Below are 21454 nucleotides of genomic sequence, written 5' to 3'. Positions count from 1 at the left end.
ACTCCTACCAGCCTCCTCTCACTGGTACTAAGCAATAGAAACAAAAATAACTACATTCTTTACTGAAATAGTATTCCATTTCTCTTCTTTTCCTTTCATGCTTGCTCTTGCAGAAAAGAGTTTGGGGAAATAAGTAGTAAAAACAAGAACTATCTCACACTCTTGTCTTTTGCTGGATAAATTCTAAGTTGAAGGTACACAAGATATTATTTTTTCTCTTTTTGAGGCAATTGCAAAGGACAATTTCCCAATTTCCTTTTCCATTCTCAGTATGTGCATTCAGATGAAGCTAAAACTGCACTCTTGCACTTTTTATACAGCTTTCCTAAAATAATTCTGAATAACTTAACAATGGCTCAGAAACATTCCAGTTTAACCAGTCATTGACCTTCAGTCATATTTTAATGTCATCAGGACTATATTGGTATTTCATCAGTTCCAAAGAAGCTGTATTGTTACAGAGGCAATGGTGAGATCTATAATTAAAGTTGCTCATGTCTTCCATTACAATGTTTTCCTTTCAGCAGATTATCATAGTTTAACTGCTTCAATTAATATTTTCCATTTTCAGTCAAAAAGGTCTTACTATTTTGGAGACTATGCCTAGGGAAAAGTTAGGGTTATTTATCGATTGTGAGGAAAATAAACTCAGAGTCTATTTCTTTGGTTTTGGCTTTGTTCCCTCTAGTGTTAAGGGCTGGATATAAAAACCACTTTGAAAATCTGACCAAACTGCTTAAGTTTATAAGCCCCTGAAGAATCTCAGTAAACACAGACTCAACAAAAAATTATTAAAGAGGACTGACTTACTACTATCTGTCCCTGCTGACAGGACTCTACAGATGACTAAGAACTTCTACAAGTCTTCATGTGAGCTTTACATCTCAAGGATGAGAATCCTGAGTTTGTGACTGATTCATTTCACATGAAAGGGGTTTTTTATGTGTAATATTAAAACCTCTCAGATTATAAGATTTCTCTAGAAATCTTATATTTGAAAAATCAAATGGAGATCCTGTGGCAAAAAAAGTAGTACAGAATAACATAACTAAAGAATTGGACCCATTTGGGCCCACTTTTCCATATGCTTTAGGATACAAAAACTGCAATAAGCCTAAGATTTTCAAACCTCTTAGTGCTTTATTTTGCTGTCTTAGTATCCTCCTAATATAACTGTGATTGATTTCAGTAGGAATAGATGGCATACTAGATCATCAGCAGCAAGAATTAAAAAAAAAATCACCGTAGTGATTTCTGAGATTCGATTAAGAGATGTGGGGAAGACAGATGTTTCATGTTGTGGCTGATTTTGAAGAGTCAGAAGAAAAAAAAAGTTGATTAAAATAATATGTTTCGGTTACAGCTTTTAATGTAAAAAGTAGTTTCAATTTATAAGGTAAAGTTATTTTGTTCCAGAAACATATATAACCAGATATTTTGTTGGAACTTTTCTCCTTTTTTTCTTTCAGAAAGCCCAGAGAAAGGAATTGATTTTGCACTTTTTCTAGTCTCTTGCAACCACACGGCTTTGTTTAAGTTGCTGTAACTCTGGTTTTGTTTTGTTTAATATTTGATTTGAGTTTTTAAAAGGAATATTGCCTCTTTAGTTGGTGTTTCACTGTGTTAGATTAGATGTTCTTTAAATGCTCTCGCTGCTGGATGGCACAGCCTTGGTTTTACCTTCCTCAGCTGCCTCTACTGGGGCAGCTCCCATGTCCTCACTTTTTTTCAGCAGTTTTCTTGGTGCTTGTGGTAGTATTTTGGCAGTGACAGTAATTTCTGACTGTAAGAACTTAGGTTTGTCCTAGGGTCAAGATTTATTCTAAATGAAAAATCAGTAGGGTTTTAGACATGTCACAAAGGGTTACTTTTTCAGTTTCAAGATCAGTTTTATTTTTCAGGCTGTTGGATCCTGGGAGGATTCAGCATGAACCTCAGGTGTGGGAGAAGCAGCTGCACAGATGCAAAATGAATTCTTGTGCTGTGGAAGCGTGTGCTGTGCTGGCCAACACTGATGATTGAGAGCTACAGCTTCCACCCACCAATAAAGCTGGGCTTGGAAGTGCAGATACAAATAACTTGCAAATACTAATAATTTGCTGGGTGCATGCAATCAAGTGTGATGTGTGTGCTGAGTATGGGTACAGCCTGGCAATTCCACTGGTGTGTGATCCTTCTAGAGAGTGAAGCCTCTTTTCTTCTTCACATAGGAAGTCCCAGCAGGCAGAACTAGGGCAACCTCCACTCAGGTTGCCCATTGCCTTCCTGTGTATGCTTGGCTGTCGTGGTGTTAGTCCTCAGTGAAAGGTTGCAGGTGTCTCATTCTCGTGGCTGGCACATACTGCTCCCCAGGGCGCTCGACGAAAGAGGATCTAAATCCCAAATCCTGCTCTGTCGCTGTGTGCGTTTGCTGAGCTTCCAGCCTGTCTGTGCCTGAAATGCTAGCGCTGGCTTTTTGGGCAACATAAGTGGGGAGGACTCAGGCTCTGACCCATCCCCTTAGTTTCATGTCATGGTGACAACACAGTAAAACTGAAGCAACAGAGTGGTGAAACAGGCCTCCCAAATGATGCATTGCCTGAAGGAAGCCTGTTTGGCGAGAAAGGGATCGGTGAGCTCTGGGTGTGGGCTGCAATTTGTGGGGTTTTTGGTTGTTTTAAAACTTTATCTTGTCCTAGAACTCTTAATTAAGATGACAAGATATGGTGATGTGCTTTATGCTTCGTACTCTGCGCTACTTGCTATTCCAAGTCTAATATGTTTGAGAATGCAAAAGTAGCTGATATTGTTAATATATTTTGAACGAGGTACTTGCTGATACTCAGAGGAACATTTTAGCTTCTCTCCTTGAAGAAATGAAATAAGAGCGATGTGAGCAACAATCTGCTTGCAGGTTGTTTGTGAAGTAAGGCTGTTTTACTGAAATTATAAGCTCCAGGGAACTCATGATAAGTCCTGTAATTTTATCTGTGTGCAATAGGTCTTTATTATTCTTGAAATTATCTTATGACAAACATTTAATTCTTGATGTGCTCAAATTAATTTGTAAGAGGCAAATGTATAAACACTATTTCATATAAGTGTGCTTTGACATGCTTTGATAAATTAGGATTTATTTTTTTAATTTGATTGAAACCAGACAAAAACCCACAAATATGAAATCTTGGAAGAAAAAAATCCTGAAAGTGTGTTTTGCAACTACTGAGAAAGTTTTATAGCCTAGCTCTTCTTGAGGGACAAATAAAGGAGGAATGAAAGCAGCTACTGCGATCAGGAAAATGCATTAATGTTTTGACAGATAGATGTGGATATCTTAATACATGAAGTTTGGATTTTTTTCCCTGATGTGTAAATATCCACTCAATGTAATTAGAAACAATTGTGATGTACCAGGCAGGGAATTCAAATTCTTCAGCTGAGCAGATACTGCAAATGTGATTTGTTGACAGCTTGTCATTCTGCCACTAGAGCTGACCTGGAGTTCTTTTTCTGAATGACTTTTTAAAGACAAAGTAACATAAAAAGATAAGTATTTGGCCAGGGAGTGTTCTGACTCTGACTAACAGCATATGCTTAGAGAAAGAGTAGAAGAACAGGGCAAGTGCAGAGCGATATTACCTATAGAACATCCTCCTAACATCTGACTGTCCACAGTTGACTTCCTAGGCTGGAAACTGCATCCATGTTTTTAATTTTTAATAGCCTTTTTATTCAGTAGTTTGATTTAAATAGCATCTTGGACCCATTTTTGTTTGTTGGTTTGTTTTTTGTTTGGTTGGTTTTGTTTGTTTGGGTTTTTTTTTTGTTTTGTTTTTTTTTTTTTTTGGTTTGGTTTTTTTTTTTAAAGTATGAGGAGTCTTCACAAGCAAACTTTTATCTACTTTGTTCAACATTGTTTTCAAATTTTCTTTTTGGTATAGGTGGGAAAAAAGGTGAAATACTTTTTCCTTGGGTTGGTTTGCACATATTGAAGATCACTGGTCTAAAATATTAATCCCAAATGTTCTGTTTCAAAATAGATAAATGACAATTTGAAGTATATTTTGTATATCAGGATGTTGTCACACAGGAAATGGGATACTAGGCAACAGTTTTTAGGTGTTACATGGGAACTTGGAAGACTGAGAGAAACCCTTTAAAAAGTCTTTCAACTTTCAGTCATAGTTTGCCACTTACTCACTTGTTTATTTTTAGTGTTTCTCAGTGCTTTGAGATGTTAAGCTACGCTGGCCCCGCTATAATTTTATTTCTGTATTACAACATCTGTGTGAAAGAGGTCAAACCAAAATTGTCAGTAAAATATTAAATACATGAAAAAAATGACATTCCTTATATATCCTCTTCTCTGAATAAAAATGTTGCATACAAGTGATATTTTTAAACTAAGCTGTTGGTAAGCCTCCCCTTCACCTGGCTATCTTGCCTCTGCTAGTAATCAGAAATTCCTAAGCATTTAACCCCTATTTGAGGAGCTTAATTTGACAATACAGGTTTAAAAGTCTTGCTCAGCTGTAGCTAATGCTTGGAAGTGCCTTGAATCCCTTGGAGCTGGTGATTTCAGCAGCAGCTGGAATATTACCTGCTGGAAATAGTTCTAAGACACTCATCTCATCTCTCTGTGAAGTGCCCTATGTAGAAACTTCTACATAGGGAAGATGCGCTTGCAGCCTTATGTGTTGAAGCTACTCCACATTTCATGTGGTCCATGGGATCTGTGGTAGAGAAGTTAGTGAATCTCTGCAACCTGATAGGACAGTCATCTGGATCAGGGAAGTCGAGGTTTCAGATACTACTACAAAATATTGCTGATCATGAAGGCTGAGGTTTCAGCTATCACTGCAAAATATTACTCATGTATATTTCTCTAAAGATAGTTTTATATAAACAGACTTTTGAGAGGAACTGGGGCTTAACACCTTTTCACAAGGGGAATGAATGCTCTACGTCCAATTGAGTTCACTCCTAAGTGATACCTTAAGGAGGTGCAGGACTCTTCCTACATTGCTGTCGTGGCAGTTTGGACAACTCTGTGCTCAGCTTTGGTGAATTCTTTTTCTGAGGTATCTAAGAGCATGCCCAAGGCATTTGGGTCAGGATTATGGGAGGGGTCAGCAGCCAAGAACACAGGCAGTGGGAGGCTGGGTAGTACTTACAATCTCTCTCCGTGCTCTCTAGAAGCTTCAGGGTTGCTGCAGACATATCTCTGAATGAGCAGATTATGGAATACAGTGGTCTTGTGTAAAGTAAAAGATCTAGCCAAAGTTCTTATGGGCATTGCCTGTCATTCCTATGTATGCCAATGACTAAAAGCATGGAAATAGATCTGTATCAGAAGTTACTGGGGACTGTTTTTTCTCCAAATACTGCTTAAAATCTGTAAAAGGAACTTTCTAGTCCTCAACTTTTCCTCAAGGAAAAGTGTGGATAAACAGAGAGGCTTTTAATAGTATTATAACTTTATCCGATATTAAAAAGTCCAGTTACGTCAGCTGGAAAGTAGATTTAAACATGTTTAAAAACTACTTCTCGGCACAACAGACACTGTGTATAGAATATGGATTCTCTAGTGCAACCTGCTTTTGTTTATAATGCACAAAATTCCTAATTAATTAAGAGTACATATGTTTTTCTTTGGTTTGATTGTTTTGATCTGAAATATGCAAACTGACCACCATATGCAAACTGATGAAGGCGTGGACTTAATTTTGGTCTTGCTTGCACCAAAAAATGGAACGTGTGACTTGCATGAGTCTGGGTCAGACTGCAGGAGGCCATATGTGTTTGTTTTAGCATTTATGAATGGTTATATTTACCTCATTGCAATGACTCGCTTTGGTTTCTATTGACAAAATCATGACTTAAGAGAATGTTTGCAAAGACAAGAACAGATGTTTCCAGGCTGCTTGCCACAGAGAGGGAAAAAAAGCTGGTATTTGCTTGTAAGCTGGTGTTGGCTGTGCCATTTTTCCAATGAGTAATTGTGAACGGTAGTCATTAGTCAGTTGCTGAAGATCCTGACTTGACAACAAAAGAACGGGCTTGGAGATGCCTTTTTGTATAGTCTCATCTATATAGGAGAGTGAAAGACAATTGCTGTAATCACTGAAACCAATTCTACCCTGTAACACTCTCTTGAAGTACCTTAATGACCAAGGAGAACCTAAAAGCTTAATGAAATAGATAATCCATAGATATTTTCTCCTCTTCTTCGCAGGCATGTTGGTTTCAAATTAAGCTGAAAACTTTTATTAGGCACTTTTATGAAATTGCAAAGCAACATAAGCTTTCTGGAGTTAGTTTGGTCATTTTCTTTTTCCCTCTGCAGCCATAAGATTAAGAGCACCTCCTAAATCACAATACTAAAATCAAACTTGTTTTAAACGAACTTTTCTAGAGGGTGGAAAAAAGTGTAATAGACTCTCAGCAGGGCTGATGATCTGGGAGGGTTTTAGGCAAAGTGTTTGTGAAGCAATATGTGTGCACAGAGTTTTAATGCCACACACCCCGCACTGCACCCAGGAGCTGCAGTGTGGGGTGTGTGGCATCTGAGGGTTTGGAAATGGAGTTTTGGAAAGGCAAATGAAGAGAGAACCTGCTTTGGGAGAGACAACACCTGTGTGTAGCAATTGCCTTGGGTGTTCAATGGATGGGAGGCCCCTCAAGGGTAGAGCCGAGGGGTGGGAGCTGCTCAGTGGTCTCCCATGCTGGGACACAGCCCTCAGTGGGCAATGCCAGGCCTTTGTCCTCTGTAAAGGCTTTAATTTTTGGGTAGGGAGTTGGGTCTTGCTCCATTATAAGATGATGATTTGTGAAAAGAAAAAATTCACATGTTTTGAAGAGATGTGGCTATAATATTTGTGTACTCACAGACCTTCCAGATGGAAAAGACAATGAACTACAGGGTATATGACATAAATGAACTGTATTTTGGCCTTAAAAATATGCAACACAGTGCTCTCAGTGCTCAGTCAGAAGCCACTACTTGATATGTCTTTGAATGTCATGAATGCAGGGGGAACTGAGCATGACTTAAAAAACCAAGCAAGTTTGAAAGCATGTACTGTATCAGTTTACCAACAGGGAATTTTTAAAATGAATATATGGAGGCATCTTCTACCTTCCCACTTCCATGATCCACTTACTGCAGGCTTGGTAAGATGTATTCCTTGAGATATTTCAGGGTTGGGTTTTTTTCTGTTACTTTTCTAAATAGGCAGTGTTATACTGATCTGTTAAGTGTCATGCCACGACCACTGACTGGATGAAATACCATATGAACAGTTCATGGGTTTGCTGGTTCCACCTGCTGGCTGAACTGGTGGTGATGACCTGTCAGTCAAGTGGAGTTGAATGAGTAATCTTAAAAAGAGATTTTGTTAATAGTTCCTGTCTGAAGTATGGGGATAGTGTCTTGTCTCCATGCTACAGACTTTCTCATTTTTTATTAACTTTCATTTCATTAAATTCAATTTAAAAAGGCAGCTTCTTAAACAGGATGAAAATATTTAACCACAAGAGCATTTTTAGCAAGAGCAGGACAGCAACCCTCTTTGAAAATAAGAAGATGAACAAGTTAACCCAGTGATGTGCAAGCACTGCTGCTTGCTCATTGCTTCTGGAGCTTGCCCTGGGAGAGAAAGCCTAGAGCTGCTCCCTGCTAGAGCTAACACAGAGAACTGCATGGCATGCATGAAGGCTGGGAGAAGAATGACCCCTCGTATTGGGAACATACACCAAACATTTCCCCAAAGAGGGAAAAGGGTGGGGGTGGGAGAAGCCCAGAGTTAGACTTGACTCTAGATACTGCAATGCCCTTAGGTACCAAAGAAAGGTTAGAGGAGAGAGGAGTGAATGGCTCTCATTAGCATGGGTCATAGGGTTGAGACTAGGGCTAAAGTTCAGGGCAGAGTGGGCATGGGATTCCAGTTAAAGCTGGGTACTGCAAAGCCTGCAGGGCTGGAAGAAAGCTTACATGAAACCAAAAGGTGTTTGCTAGGTATGACTAATTCCAGAATTAGTGTTGGAGTTACTGTTAGGATTTGGGATTTTTGGTGCTCTAGAGCTCAGTTCCTTGTTTGAATCTCACCAGACTGAGTGCTGAGGTTTGACTCCAGTAGAAATAAATCTTTTTTGATTGTTTTTTCTTAGCACTAGGCTATGATTAAGTCTAAGTTTACGATAACAAAGTTTCTGAGATCCTGTTTTATAGAATTTCATTTCTTGCTGTGTTGTCAAAGCACATGGAGGAGATTAGCAGCTGGTTCTGTGGAGGTGAGTGGTTTATATTGTAGGTTTCCAAGCTAGTAGGTTTTTAAGGGTCTTTAAAGGTACACTTTAGGTTCTTCAAAGATTCATCTGTTCAGGATATTTAAAGAGTGAGGTTTCTAAGGGAACATCATGATGCTGTTACCCTTCCTCCTCCTCCAGGCAGTCATTGCTGGTTGCCAGAGGTTCAGTCTAGCCTGCTAGTGACAGAGAAGGAACAAACAATGTATGAATCACAGAAGGCTACAACTTTACTCCAGGATAAAGCAGGGACAGGATATTAGTGCATGAGTAGGTCCTACAGATGTCCATATTGACATGCTTGTTAGCATGGTTTTGTTGTGTATCGATTAGTTGTCCCCCAGGCATGGTCTGGGCACAGTTCAGGAGGTGAACATGTACCATGGCTATAAGCAGTTTGGATATGTCCCTTCTTTTCAGGAAAGGGATTTAACCTTGAGGGAGGAGGTGTTCTGTTCCACTTGGCCTCAGAGCCTGAGAAGAGTCACTTTCTTGAATTATTTAGTAATACAGAGCAAACCAAATTGACTCAGGGACAATGAAAACTGATAACTGGGTCTGAAGGGTCAGCCTAAGGAACACCTTTATGGGGAGGGAATTCTTGCGTCAACTGCAGAGATGCTGCTCATCTGCAAATATTGTTTTGTTTTCTGTTTTAAAAGCTCTGATGTTCTAAAGGATTTATTTGCAAGCAAATCCCTCCAATTTTCATCGTTGTTGCTGATGGCATGTCTGTGATTGTGGGAACTCAGCAGCACTTACAGGTACACTGCAGCAGATTACCATGCTGCCAGTAGTTTTCATGCAGCATTACTGTACCACGGTCAGAAATGGTTGATTGCACAGGAGAAGGAAGTGTAGAGGAATCATTGAGTATTTAGATAATGATAGATGGAACATGAGCCTGATTGCATTTGACTTAAAAGCAACCTCCTTTGCCGCTTAAAAACCAAGATCCCACTCCTGAAAATATTACACCTGCCTCCCATGGTAATTTTTTTAGTGATTTTTATAGAGAAAGGATTTTTAGATACATCTAGTACTTTGTCCATTTGGAGAGAGGTGACACTTCATCTTTCACTAAGACATTTCAGGCTCATTCTCACACCAAATCCATTTTCATTCCTGCTATATGAACCTGTAACACAGGTTATACAATTAGGAGGAAAGTGTTTGCAGAAACAATAAGGAAAACCTGATAAATGAAATCTGCTATATGCTGCCAGTCATGCTGATGCTGTTCCAATAAACACAAACATATTTTTGCATACCCAGTTTAAAGACACAGAGTAAAATAATTTATGGCCAGAATTGTCTTTCATTCCTTGCAGCATTTATATGTATAAAATACTATACACACAAAAAATATGTTAAGGGAGCAATACTGACATAAAGTAGAATGCTAGAAAGGCAATACTGTAGTTAGTGTTGTAGTTATAATATTATAGTTAACACACTTTTTGTTCAGAAACTGGGTCCCTCTCTGTGAATGCTCTATATACAGTCTTTATGCAATTATGAGCATTTTTTAAGGCAAGTGTTTGGTTTAGGGAGGGAATTTGCTTTCAAGGCAAATGCAGTGAGATTTATATCACATCTGTAATTATCCAAGTGGAGCCTTGTCTTGCAAAGGAGATTTGTCTTATAGAGTGCACAGTTTGGGCAGCCTTCAATTTAGGAGTGGATGCAAAATACTTTTCCAAGTGTTGTTCCATAATTTTTTTCTATTTTTTTTCCCCTGTACGCTATTCAAACCTTTGGAAGACAAAATCGGTCATTTCCTTGTGGGAATTGTTATTCAGCTCTTTCACTGTAGTTTCTGAGTGCCTCAGAAATGTTAATGTGTTGTCACCAGTTCTGAGGAGGTGATGTGATATCTCCTCTTTATAAAACAGGCGTGAAGGCTGGTGGTTGAAACATGGGTCTGAGAGTGTTTGCTAATTTGGGGGCCATATTCCATGACCTGATTTCTTGGACTAGTGCATTTCTCTTGATCAAGACACATTCCCTATTGTTGATTTCAGTGAGTGCTGCAATCTCACCCTCAGGGTTTGAAACTGAAGACCAAAGATATAAGGAATAGTTATTTGGTGACCAGCTGAGTCAAGATTTACTGTAAGCAGCTTCCCTAGCAACACATAAGAACTGTGAAGCAGAGGCTGGCATACAGTGCTTTCTGAAAGGATGGTGCTCATTTCCAATTGTGTAGAGCCTCTTTCTTCTGATTCTACTGTGTCTTTGAATATCTGTAACAAATGAGGGAGCGCTCCAGTGAGCCTTTCTAGCTGGACTTCTGATCCTCAGGAAAGATACCTACTGACAAGTCAGAAAACAGATTGTTTATTTAAAGAGCAGACTCAGAGAAAACAGTCCTACTGCTTCAACTTTGACAGCTTGTCCCAAGTTTTTCTTGTTATTGCACAAAATAGAATGGTCTATGTATACATTAAAAAAGAACCCATGTTTTGTCTTACAGCAGTCATCTGATGACAGCACCTAAGTCAGTCTCTTCCTTCAGCTTAATATCCTGCTATGTACTTTTCTACTTGAAAACCACTCATCTCTGCTCAAAAGTGGTGTGTAGTGTCAGCCCAGTGACATTAGTTTACTACACTGAATGGTGTTACTGCATGTAAAACTATCCCATTAGCCCGTTTGCAATATAAAATAGGCTTCTGCATTTTACAAGCTTATACAGTGTAGTAAGAATCTGGCAAGTGTAAAGGAAAAAGGTGTTAAGGAGAGCTGGCAGCTCCTTAAAGAAACAATATTAAGTGCAAACTCTTCCAATAAGGAGGAAAGTTAAGGAAGTGCACTAGAAGACCAGTGTAGCTAAATTGCCAGCTCTTCATGGCTCCTAAAGAGAAGTTTTTTTTTACAGAGTGGAAAGTAGGTCAGATTTCCAAGAAGAAGGATAAAAAAATAGCATGTAGTGACAATAAAATCAGAAATATTGAGGCACAAAATGATATTAAAATATCCAGGTTTGTTACAGGCAGTAAGAATTAATTTTTTATGTACATTAGTAATGAAAGAATGACTGAAAGGAAAAGTTAGAGGGTGAAAGGGATCAACAGATGGCATTGGGAAGGCTAAAGCATCCTTGGTTTGTTTGGGTCTTTCCTAGTACAGTGGATACTGTTGCTACTGATAACAGGGGGACTGTACTGCCACTGCAGTATCCAGAACATCTTACATGCACAAATGAGTGTCTCTGTACATCCTGGTAACTAGAGAAGTGTACACCTTCCACCTGCACCCACCAACCTTAGGGTGGTTTGTCCAGAGGACATTGCTGTACAGTGCCTGAAATACCAATTGAAGATGACTTGAAAAGTGTTTGGGAACAGTGCACTGTTGGAAGGAAAGGGAGGAGCCCAGAGGTGCCTTCTTTGCAAGTACTGTTCTGTAGTTTTGTTAATGAGTTAGATGATGTTACTAAGTGCACTAACAATTTATGTAGAAAGCTGGTAAGGATGAAAGAAACGGCTAAAATTCAAAGTGGCGTTGGTCAGTTGGAGAAGTAGGCATAAAAAGAATGGTCAAAGTTCAACAAGGACGTGTTCTATATGTGACTCTTGGGAGTAACCAGTCTTAATGATAAAGTCGGGGAAATAACTTCCTAGGGAGTAACTATTCAGAAGAAAAACCTGAGAGTTGCAAAGAATCACAAGCCAGTACATGAGTACATTGTCACGGTGTGGTATGTAGTATTCTGGAGTGAATAGAAAGGAATATAACTTGCAGAACATATGGCAAAAAAAAAAATCCTTCCTTACCTGGAGCACCGTGTCAGGTCACAGGGACTGTACCTTGAGAAAGAAGTAAATCAATAAGACTATGCAGAGGGACAGTAACAACACTGAACAGTCAGTCCCAGATAACATGACTAATATGTATTGAACACATTGGCATTATGTGGGGTAGATGGCAGCAATATGATTAGTGGTTATTATAGTCTTCTGTATATGTGGGCTGCTGCAAAGCTGGGGAGAATAAGCTGGTTTCTATGCCTGTGACAGCACAAAGACTAAAGGTCATATGGTCCAGGAAAAGAGATCGTGCAACCACAGTAAAAGTACTTCAGCACTGGAAGAGTTTCAGTGGGGAGGTTATTGAATCCCCACAAGGCCTTCAGGAACAATTAGGAAACATCTTCTGACAATAATGTAAGTTGTAGTAGATTCTGCTGTGGTGCTGGACATCTCTTGATGCCTCTTCCAGGCAGAAGTGTGTTGTTTTCTAACACGCTTTCATCTTTTATATCCTTTTAATCCTTGGTGAATATCACTGTTCTCTGGATAGGAATTTCTTAAATGGTGGGGGAGATTAAAATTTAGTAAATCCATAGTAGTTACCTTGGTACAGACTTCATGGGAAAGTGCTTTGAGCTACTATATTTGACAGCAGCTGCAGCTGTAAGAGTCATAGGCCACAACTTCTTAGTGAGAGTGTTCCTTATAGACAGAGTAACGACTGGGACTTGCTTTCTAATCAACATATTTTCTGAAGACTTTTAAAATGCATGTAACAGTCTGACATACCAGCTGTCACCAGAAATCATGTCCCCCACCAACACCCGCATGTGGTGCGTTGGCACTCGTCACACAGAGAGGGAGTGTTGACAAGTCCTCTTGCTAGTCACCTAGGAAGGGAGGAAAGAAGCCAGGGTTCAATGAAGGCAATCTCAGGAGAAAACCACGAACATCAGAACTGGAACAATCTGAGCAAGGAGTAACTGGGCTGGCCCAGGGCTTTTACAAGCCCAAGAGGAAATAAGTGCAACAAAAGAGAAATTTTCTCCAGCCTCATCCATGTTTAGCTTGGTGTTTGGGACTGATTCGAACCTCTCTCATCATGGGACAGCAGTGCAATGCCGTTCATGGCCAATCTTTCCAAGTTACAGAGCCTTGAGTAGCTATAGTTGCATTTGTGTTAAAACTGAATTATGCTTTCTTTTGTCTTAGAAACCGAACTTGATTTCCAAACCAATGCTTGACAGCATCCTTTGTCTTCGAGATGACAGATGGAAGTATGTGCGGAGCCTCCTGACCCCAGCCTTCAGCGACACCAAACTGAAAGAGGTAAGGTGTAGACAGTTCTGATTTCATAATTTAGAAGACTTGTGCAGGCATCTGCTTTATGTAGGTCCATATTAAGGACAGGTAAAACTTGCTACTTTGTGCCAGTTTATTTAGGCCTGAAGAGCATGTGCAGTAGAGCATAAGTACAGCATGGTCCAGGTCATAGACTGGTGAAAGTCAGAATAGCTCAGCTGAGGATATGATCCTCTATCTTCCTCTATATGAACCAGTTTGTCCATGAAAGTGTAGCAAACTCAGGAAGGACCCTTACATCTTCCCTACCCTGTTAGGAGTAAGCTAAAGTACAGAAAGGTTATTGCTCCCAGTTGGAACATAACTTTTCATGATGTGCAGAGTCAGCAACTCTCACATTGACACAGGAACTGCTATCAGTCTATTTTCATTTCTCCATCTCCTTCCCCTCCCCTCCTCCTTTTATTCTTTAATCCTTTCATATAATAAAATAAGTCACTGGAACAGAATGTCATTGCCAGATAAATACCTCTGACTGAAAATAAATGTCTCTGTGCTGACCTGCTGCTAATTTCCTATAAATGTATCAGCATTTGCTCAGCCATGGGAGCCCATTACCTGGTAACAAAGTCCTGTTCCAGTGACACGATATCTCTTAATTAAACGCAGATAAATGATTGACTGGTTAAAGTCTTCTTTCAAGGGGAAAAAAAAATTAACTCGACAACAACAAAAAAATCACCTTTTCCTTTACGTATTTTATTCTGAAAGGGAATTATGCCTCACTCCGGTGCCCAGTCCTGGGTTGTAAAATTTTCCACTGGGCAGACGCTTGTGTTGTTTTGACATGCCGCTGTCGAAATCCACAGTAACATCTAAATGTGTCTGCCTCTCCCAGCTCTATAGACAGCGGTTGCTTAGCAACACCGGCTGTCACCTCCTTATTATGGTAAATTCTAATTGGCCGTGAGCCTGGTGGAGATGCTGATTAATCACGACTGACAATGCCATTGGTTATGCGCCCCGACATTTGCTCTGTCACCGGCTCCATCACGAAATTTTAGCAAGGCAAGGATGTTTAAATATGCAAGCGATTAGGTGCACATGGCATGGTGGGAAGAGGAGAGTTTTGCATTTTCCTGGTGGAAATTAATCTTACTGCAGGTCATCAACTCTTTTCTGGCGGACTAACAAAAGATAACACTGCTCTCCCCTCAATTTGTGGAGAGCAACCTCTGCCGGCACCAGCCGGGCAGGCTTGGCTGAGGAGCACAGCGAGGGCAAGCGAGTGGAGCCTCGGGTGTCCTGCTTGGGCACACGTGGGTTTGCAGGGTCTGACTGATCAAACTGACTTGGGAAGAGAAGTCATGGCACTCCCTTTGCACTGCTTGGTGGTGGAGCTGGAACGAAGGAATAGTGGTAGGAGGTAGAGTTGAGGGCTGGCCAGTGCCTGGTAACCGTCTCGCATGCAAAGACTGAGCTCTTTATTTTTAACCTGATAATCACCTTTCCCCATGATGCCTCTTCCAAGCTCTGTGGAAGGGGTGTGACTGTGGATGGGCTCAGGGTGACCTGGAAATGGTTACTTTTTCCTCCCGTTCTACACCAAGTGAGAAAAAGTGGAATGGGGCAGGTCTCTCTGAAAAGCTCAGCTTTGTTCCTCTCTCCCATGCCTTCAGCAGAAGTCTGTCCATTTTGACATAGAGAGACACTTGCAGTAAGCCCATATGAGATTAAGAACTGCTGTTGAACGGATGTGCTCCTCAGCCTCGCATTTCATTTTCTACCCAAATACATTAACAGTCCTGGGATCTGAAGTTAATGTAATTTAAGTCCTTGCCCATGTGCTTTTCTTGCTGTTGCTTAATTTGGAAGCCATACCAACACTTCTCAAAGGAAATTGATGCTCATTAATTATGATCTCACTTTTTAACTCTCCCATATTTGGTACTCTCTCAGAACCTCTGCAGCAGCATGGAAACAAAAATACCATATTCTACTATTGGCCATACCACAGAGTATTCAGAGTTATATAGAAGACATCCTGTTTATAATAATCCCTTCCTCTGTACTTCAAAGCAGTTACAAACAAGCTAGCTTTGGTATTAATTTATTGCATAATAACCTGGATATGTTATTTTATACATATTTATAAATACTACTAGGCACTTTCCTTATTTTTTCTCCCAAGACATTGATTCTTTTGCCGCAGAGGTTCAAGCTCTGATAAAATTCCACACCAAAGTCTTCCTCTCTGTTCACTCTGGATGTCTGCCTTGCCTTTGTTCCTGTATGCAAACTTTCCAGTGATGCTGGAGAGACTGCAGACCTCCTGAGTGGTTCCTTGAGTGCTGCAGCCCCTAGTGCCACTCCAAACATAGACTTGTCTGTCTGGATGCTCTGAGAGAACTGAGAGCTGTTAGCCTGTGACAGAGCAAGAAACGTTAACAACTCCTTGTGCTCCCCATAGCAATCACTTCAGATAAAAGATGCACCAAGAGCCAGAGACTGGTGGTTCCTGATAACTCCATTTCAGAAACACAAGAAGGGACAGTTTCAGGGCCAGCAAGAATGAGAAGCTGGTCATCTACTTTAACCTGACTGCTGGAGGACAAGAGCCAAGGCAGAGCTAATGTATGTTGCTAAGATTTAACCTGCAGTGCTCCACAGAGGCACCTGGCTGCTGTGGCTGTGACCAGGGGCATACTTTGCTCTTGTCGCTCCACAGAAGTAGTATAATGTCACTGAGAAGTTTGCTGAGCTTGAGGAATTTCCCCTTAGTTTGGCAAAAATCTCCGACAGCCAGTCACCAAATGATAAAAAAGTTGATTCCAGAAATTTTTAATTTTTCAGTTACAGGAAATGAACTGAAACGAGAGGTTATAGAGCTACTGGGTAGCCCATATAGTGACTGCTGCATGTATGCAGAGAGTTATTTTCATAACATTTTTCAAGAGCTTCTGGCATCTTCTCTAGCTTTCTCTTTTCTCAAATTCTTTTTAAAAGCCATGCACTGTTTCACTGTTGCTTTTATAGATTCCTATATATTGGGTGTTCTCCCTTTTTAATTTTCTTTTTCCAATAAGCATGTGAAGATTAGTAAAGCAGTTGAGATGAGGGAGGGGGGCTTGGACTCGAGAATTGGATTTTGGGGCTCTCAAACCACGACAGCAGTCCACTCCGAGTGAAGGAAGTTTTGGCTCCAGATAACATTAAATACAAATACTATAGTGGTGGTGAACATAGCATAAAGCAATAGACTTCTAAGCTTGGTCCTACAGTAAGATTTGGTAGCATCCCATATGACATGCCACTGGAGTTGGTAGCAGATCTGATAATAAGTTCTTTCCAGTAAGACCCCCTCATAGTGCCATTGCTATGGGAGCACTAAGAATGAGAAATGAGAGACAAGAGGCAGGAGACCCAAGAAATTTCACTTCCAGTTTTGACATTGACTGCCTGTGGGTGATCTGACAGTAGCTACGTAAATTCTCTGCACATGAAACAACTTTTATCTTTTAAATGGGAATATTACCAATCACTGAAAGTTGATCCAAGATGTAATTCATGAGGAATTGATGAATACCTGGAGGCTCTAAGTAAAAGAATAATTTCCCAGTGTTCCTGTCATGCTCTCCTCAGCTATTATGTATTGAAACAAACTGACATGTTAGTGATCTTACTGTACCGATCTTGATTCCCTATTTAGTATTTCTTATTTTATTCCTCTTCTTTTTGCTGTGGTGCCTGTGATGATCCTGCAGTTCTGGACCCCTTGTCAGACTTGATAAATAGCTTTGCTCTCTTTTACAGCCAACACCAGCAGAAAACCTATTGATTTTTATTTATTCTGATGGTACTGCAGTAGTCTTGTCATCTCCTATCAGTATGCTGGGAATCCTCTCCTCCATTAACAAACCATTAAAACAAAGCGGAACACAAAAATTAGAGGAGAGAGCACAGCATAATGTAGCATTGTCCTAAATAACCTGTGAAGTGGAGTTTGTGTTGAGGCATTTCTTTCAAATGAAGGGAGACACAAAGCAGAACTTGGGATAACGTGGCAGAACAGTGCAGGAAAATCCTCTAGTGTCACTCTCAGGCATGTAGATCTTTCATGTCCCACTAGGATGTAAGATCTGACAGTCCAACCATTGAGATTTCCTTGATTTGCTCTTATTCTGTTTGTGCACGTTGGTCAAAGGTATTTTGGAAGGGTCTCTGGAAATTGTTGTTGCTGGGCAAAGCAAGCATGCTCACCTAAGGCAAATCAAATAACTAACATAAAAACTGATATGTTAAATGTGCATATCCTTGAGCCACGGATCAGTGTCTGGTTGAGTTGCTCATTTTGGTAAGTTGTGCCCAGGAATAGCAAGGCCCACTGTCAGGTGATGAGAACAAATCCACTCACAAAACGTCTTCCTGACACTCTAGTCTTTTCCTGGTTTTATTCAGGGACTTGAAATCTGGAACAGAAGCAATTCTTGTTTTAGGGATGTATTCTTTTTCCATCTCCTTCCTTTATATTTCATGACATTTGTGGGACAAGAGGTCCAATGCGACTTCTGCTTCTGTATGCGAACAGTAAAGTCTCCAGTGTGTCTGTCTACAGTGAACATGATCCAGCCTTCTACTTTTTAGTTTGCTGTGCTAATAATAAGGGGAATAATAATACTAATGAATACCGAGGGCCACATCTAACTAGAGGAACGTGACTCCGATGCCTTTGAACAGTGCAAACATCCACATGCGCTGTGTGTACGCAGAAGCAGAAACTAATTGTTGTTATGTGCCAAATAGCATATTGGCAGGATTTAAACAGCAAAGCCCCTGGCATCATGAAAACCCTAACCCCAAATGCTCTTCTTTGGCAAAAAGAAAGAAATTTGGACTCTGGGCTACTCTTGCTATTAGATAACTGGCAGATCAAATATTTACAGGGACCATATTGTTTAGATTTTTCTTCATCCTGTTCCTCTCAGCCAATCTGAACACAGAGCAGCTGGGGTTTGTTTACCTACCAAGAACTGAATCTCAGGCAGGTTATGCAGGTTTTATGTTCTGACTGGCAAATGAGAATATATAGAAAGTCACTGATACCAAGGCAGTGTAGATCAATGTGTCTGTTTCTGTGCTGGTTTTCAGTGTTTGGTATATTTCACCTCCCCCAACACTATTTTTCTTGACAATTGGACAGAGTCTGAGGTGTTAAGGGACTTGAGAATGTTTCAGTCTGTGGTCTTTGTAGTTCACAATCTTGGACTAATTTATACCCCCTAGGGGAATAAAAACTCAAACACAACCTACGATTCTCATGTAGATATCCCCTGTAGCTTTCATACACAAATAATTGTCTCATCAATATGATTCTGTCCTATCATGCTAACAATAAATCAAATTCATGTGTCCCCCTCCTTATTTTCCTGGTTAGATTTACTAATAAAAATACCTTATGGCTAGAAATTAATTGCAACAGTATTTTGAAAGCTGGTGGAATAAGGAAAGTGCAGAGGTGCTGTGGGATGCCCTGGCCAGACGTGCCCCTGATATCTCTGCCAGCTGTTGAAGAGCAATAGCAACCAGCTGGGTGGTTGCAGATCTGGTGATGTGATGAAAAAAAAAGAGAAAATAAGGCAATAACAGGAACATCTGAAATGATCACCATCTGTTTAGGAAACATCATACCTGTTAAAATACGGATTTTCATTTTGTTCTCCTTGACTGGTTCAATTCATTGGAGGGGTTGGACTCAGAGATTATAAAATATTTCACCCTGGTTCAGTCTGTTGAAAAGAAATGTGTTAATGTTGTTGAACCATTTGAGAAACAGCTCACTGCAGGGGATCTTCTTTGGAAAGCCAAAAGGGAAAGAGAACTGCCACATAACATGTCATGCCCCTCCCAAACACATAACAGCTACTGTTACCAAATACTAATCTGCCGTCAGAATTGTCTTGTGAGACTGTGGCAAAGCCCAAATCACCCCGGCTTTGAAATGAAATTTCTCCTGTATAGGCACGGGACCTCGAGAGCAGCTAGACACATTCTTGACTCAGACTTCTGCCTTTGGAAAACATATTGGATGCTCCCACGTTGGCCTTTTGACTGTGTATAGTCTTGCCCATGTGTTAGGATGGCAGTGTGCCTGTGCACAAAGTGTTATGCCAGTTTCACAGAGGTAGAAGTGCCAAGCAAAATGGACTTGGCTGGGCAGGCTGCTCAGCTCTCAGAGAGTGCGGCGAGGCTGCAGTAAGTCTTTTTTGGTAACAAAAATGTCAGAGGAGTAGGACGAGTCTGTTCTCATGTTTGTTGACATCCGTATGCTGAAGGAGGTTGTTCAGGAAGGAGAGGCAGGTTTCTGTGTGTATGTTGTGGGTGCCTGGCATAATTATTGAGGCAAGACTGTGGTATTAAGTTGTAGGCTGTAAGGATCTCTTGGCAGTCTCTGTGGGAAAGAGCCATAGGACATAATTCCTTTAGGTTCACAGCTGGATTGCTGCTATACCCTTCCTCTGCCCCTGTAGTTGGTGTAATCAAGGAAGTGTCTGATCCCTTTCATATGTAAAAAATTAAAGAGAAAGAAAGAGAGACTTTAATGAGGTCTTCTTGGTTGCCTGTGTTATGGTTTCACTGAAGCCCTAGAGAGGAGACTGTTGCACTGTGAGTACAGCCAGGCTGTGGGTAAGTCTACCCGACCATCATGTGTCAGTGACTGGAAAGAACAATTAGTTGAATAAATCATGTGAATGTCCATTTAATAGCATCATCCAGAAAATCCTTTCCTCATGTAGCAATAGCAGTTTGCCCTCAGCTGCCTGTAGTGGTACACAGGGTGGTTTTCTAATGTACATATTAAATCCCTCAAACCAAGAGACAGCAGGATGGAAGTGCTGGGACTCTGATGCCAATACCTTTACAGGACTTTGTGACTTTGGAAAATACTATTCTTTCTGCCCTGGAGCATATGTAACCTAAGTGTAAAGTACTCTAAATACAGATCACGACAAATCTTCAGCTGGAATGATTAGAAAGAGAGGGGGATATTTTTGCTTGATAGGTCTCTGTGTATGTAGCCACAAGTGAGCAAGAAGCATAGGTCAGGTAAGTGACAGAGCCTCTTGTATTTAGGCCTTGAGCTGGAGAAGGTCACCCCTGTAATTTGTGGATTTATTTTTAGCAGACAGTGCCAACATTTCATATTACCTGCACATAAGTGCCTAACTACACTTGCAGAGGAACCTGAGAGCTCCATCCCATTTGCCAGACAAAAATAATTGTGAATAATTGCTTTTGTTGGTTTCTTTTTTAAGATTTTCATGTTTTTCACAATTCGGTGTGTTCCTTTCTAGATGACACCACTAATAAACCAGGCCTGTGACATCCTGCTGTGTAACTTGAAAGTCTACGCAGATTCTGGCAAAGCTTTTGATATCCAGAGGTATGTTCTACATGCCAGAAATTAGTAGCAGATTAAAAAAAAAAAAGTCAGTAGCAGCAGTTATTCTAAATATGCACTTACTGTATAAAAGTTTTTTCTTCCTCCCTTACTTTTAAGAGTGAAGATCATAGTTTAATAGAGGATGTGTCTGAAAAATTCCTTTTCTTCCTGGGGGCAACCATTGCATACTTGAAAAGTAATTTTGGTAAAGCATCTAATGTATTTCTGGTGGTTGTTTAATGAAGTTTTAACAGCTGGAAGCAGAAAGGAGGGCTGCGTCAATCCCTGCCCAGTCTGTTCACTACAGTCTGTCAATAATGTACAAGTATAAGAATTGATCTGATATCAAATATCTCTAGTCCATCACACTCTTGCTTTTTTTTATCTGAGGTTTTTTTGAGCACTTAATCATTCTTACCAGATTCTTCACATCCCCCCTCATGGCACACTAGCCTTTTGTGAAACAACGGGATCAGTACTCCAGATGAGAATGCACCATTGGTTTATAAAATGACATTTTAATATTTTCCATATTGTGCTTTCATTTGTTATGCATTTAATATCCTATTATCTTTTTTGTTGCTCTTTCATCAGAGGTTTTCACTGACCTGTTCACAACACTGTCTTCTCTGAGTAGATGCATTTCCTCTAGGACACTGTGCAGCATATG

At 40.3% G+C, this 21454-nt stretch overlaps 1 protein-coding gene across 12 annotated transcripts in view; it reads left to right on the top strand.

Moving 5' to 3' along the window:
• Positions 1-21454, top strand: part of TBXAS1 (thromboxane A synthase 1) — a 264346-nt gene that overhangs the window by 149355 nt on the left and 93537 nt on the right. For all 12 annotated transcript variants that reach the window (XM_051784696.1, XM_051784695.1, XM_051784698.1 and 9 more), the window contains 2 exons: positions 13254-13370; positions 20696-20784. In XM_051784696.1, the coding sequence (XP_051640656.1) occupies positions 13254-13370; positions 20696-20784 (206 nt within the window). The remainder of the gene's footprint in view (positions 1-13253; positions 13371-20695; positions 20785-21454) is intronic.

The sequence above is a fragment of the Manacus candei genome, unplaced genomic scaffold (assembly GCF_025592945.1).
Source record: "Manacus candei isolate 608988 ecotype Guabito, Panama unplaced genomic scaffold, ASM2559294v1 h1tg000018l, whole genome shotgun sequence".
In the NCBI taxonomy this organism is placed as follows: domain Eukaryota; kingdom Metazoa; phylum Chordata; class Aves; order Passeriformes; family Pipridae; genus Manacus; species Manacus candei.
This window is presented reverse-complemented; position numbering and strand designations above follow the sequence as displayed.